Raw genomic sequence first — 1,946 nt, 5'->3', positions numbered from 1 at the left:
AGCTTTTATATTTAACTTTTAGCATAAAATTTTTACTTATTCTTAATGTTGCATTGCATAAAAAAGTAAATTGTCCACTTTGTTTTTTAAAGTGGATAGAAATGCAGTACATCCATATATGCACATAATATATCTATGTTATTAAATTATCAGGAGGGGTTTACTTAGAAAAAAATTATCAAACAGGACTCTGGAGGTTGAGAAAGGGAATGCAGTAATGAAAAGAAAACTGGTTGAGAAACACTTCCTTAAGCCCATGTAGAGAGTGCATAAAGGAAAGCAAAAACAGAAGTAGAAAAAAAATGCAGTAGCGTTCAGAAAATGGAAATGAGTATGTTCCCTATATAAGGCCGTGTACAAACCAAAGTCTTCAGAGATCCTGGAGCCCAAGGTTAAGGGTCATCCATCTGAGCCAGCTCAGCAGCATCTGCAACATCTACAATGGCCTTGACCTTTTATTTACTGATGGCCCTAGTGGTGCTCAGCTACAAGCCATTCAGCTCTCTGGGCTGTGATCTGCCTCAGACCCACAGCCTGGGTTACAGGAGGCCCTTGGTGCTCCTGGCACAAATGAGAAGAATCTCTCCTTTCTCCTGCCTGAAGGACAGACATGACTTTGAATTCCCCCAGGAGGAGTTTGATGATAAAAACTTCCAGAAGGCTCAAGCCATCTCTGTCCTCCATGAGATAATCCAGCAGACCTTCAACCTCTTCAACACAAAGAATTCATCTACTGCTTTCAATGAGACCCTTCTAGATAAGTTCTACATCGAACTTGACCAGCAGCTGAATGACCTGGAGTCCTGTGTGATGCAGGAAGTGGGGGTGACAGAAACTCACCTGATGTACGAGGACTCCGTCCTGGCTGTGAAGAAATACTTCCAAAGACTTACTCTATATCTGACAGAGAAGAAATACAGCCCTTGTGCCTGGGAGGTTGTCAGAGCAGAAATCATGAGATCCTTCTCTTTATCAATCAACTTGCAAAAAAGATTGAAGAGTAAGGAATGAGACCTGGTGCAACATGGAAATGATTCTTACAGACTAATACAGCAGCTCACACTTCCACAAGTTGTGCTCTTTCAAAGACTCTTGTTTCTGCTGTAACCACGCCATGAGTTGAATCAAATATGTCAAGTGTTTTCAGGAGTGTTAAGCAACGTCCTGTTCATCTGTATGGGTACTAGTCCCTTACAGATGACCATGCTGATGGATCTATTCATCTATTTATTTATATCTTTATTTAGTTAACTATTTATAGGACTTAAATTAGTTTTGTTCATATTATATTATGTGAACTTTTACATTGTGAATTGTGTAACAAAAATATGTTCTTTATATTTATTATTTTGCCTAGTTTATTAAATTTTTACCATAGAAAAATTCTTATATTTATTTATTTATTCTTTAAAATTTAACTCCAAACCTGATTGTGCAAACTGATTAAAGAATGGATGGTACGATTCCTTTATCCATGCTTATTACATTCAAATTATAAGTAAAAATGAACTTTGTGTAAATTAAGTTGTATGTTGCCCTCAAGATATCCAGGTGAACATAACAAATACAATTCCTGCTCTCTCGTATCTTTGTTTTTTGTAGGGAAAGAAACCTAAAAACAGTAATCATACTTAATATCAGTTATGTCTAATGCCATAATAAGAAGAAAGAACCAGTGAATTTATCTCCCCAGAAGGTAGACCAAGGCGTGTGAGGAAATAAAACTAAACGCAGAGATATCCTCTACATGCTAACTGGTAGACATCTAAGCACAACTGTGCACTGCCAGTTGGATATATGAGTTTGCAATTAATAAAGAATGCAATTGCTAGAGGTTCATATGTGATAACTGAAAGCCCAGAAATGGAGGAGCTCATGTGGGGAGAGAGTGTTGAGGGAGAAAATGGCTTAAACGTGATTCTGAGGACCTTCCACAGTTAAGGAAG

At 37.7% G+C, this 1,946-nt stretch overlaps 1 protein-coding gene across 1 annotated transcript; it reads left to right on the top strand.

Moving 5' to 3' along the window:
• The first annotated feature begins 388 nt into the window (after positions 1-388).
• On the top strand, positions 389-1,453 carry LOC111537190 (interferon alpha-8). The gene has a single exon (XM_023203828.2). It carries the CDS (start codon positions 442-444, stop codon positions 1,009-1,011), a length of 570 nt encoding a protein of 189 aa, XP_023059596.1. The 5' UTR covers positions 389-441; the 3' UTR covers positions 1,012-1,453.
• The last annotated feature ends 493 nt before the right edge of the window (positions 1,454-1,946 follow it).

The sequence above is a fragment of the Piliocolobus tephrosceles genome, chromosome 14 (assembly GCF_002776525.5).
Source record: "Piliocolobus tephrosceles isolate RC106 chromosome 14, ASM277652v3, whole genome shotgun sequence".
Lineage (NCBI taxonomy): Eukaryota > Metazoa > Chordata > Mammalia > Primates > Cercopithecidae > Piliocolobus > Piliocolobus tephrosceles.
Note: the sequence above shows the minus strand (reverse complement) of the source record. Positions and strands in the feature narration are given on the sequence as shown.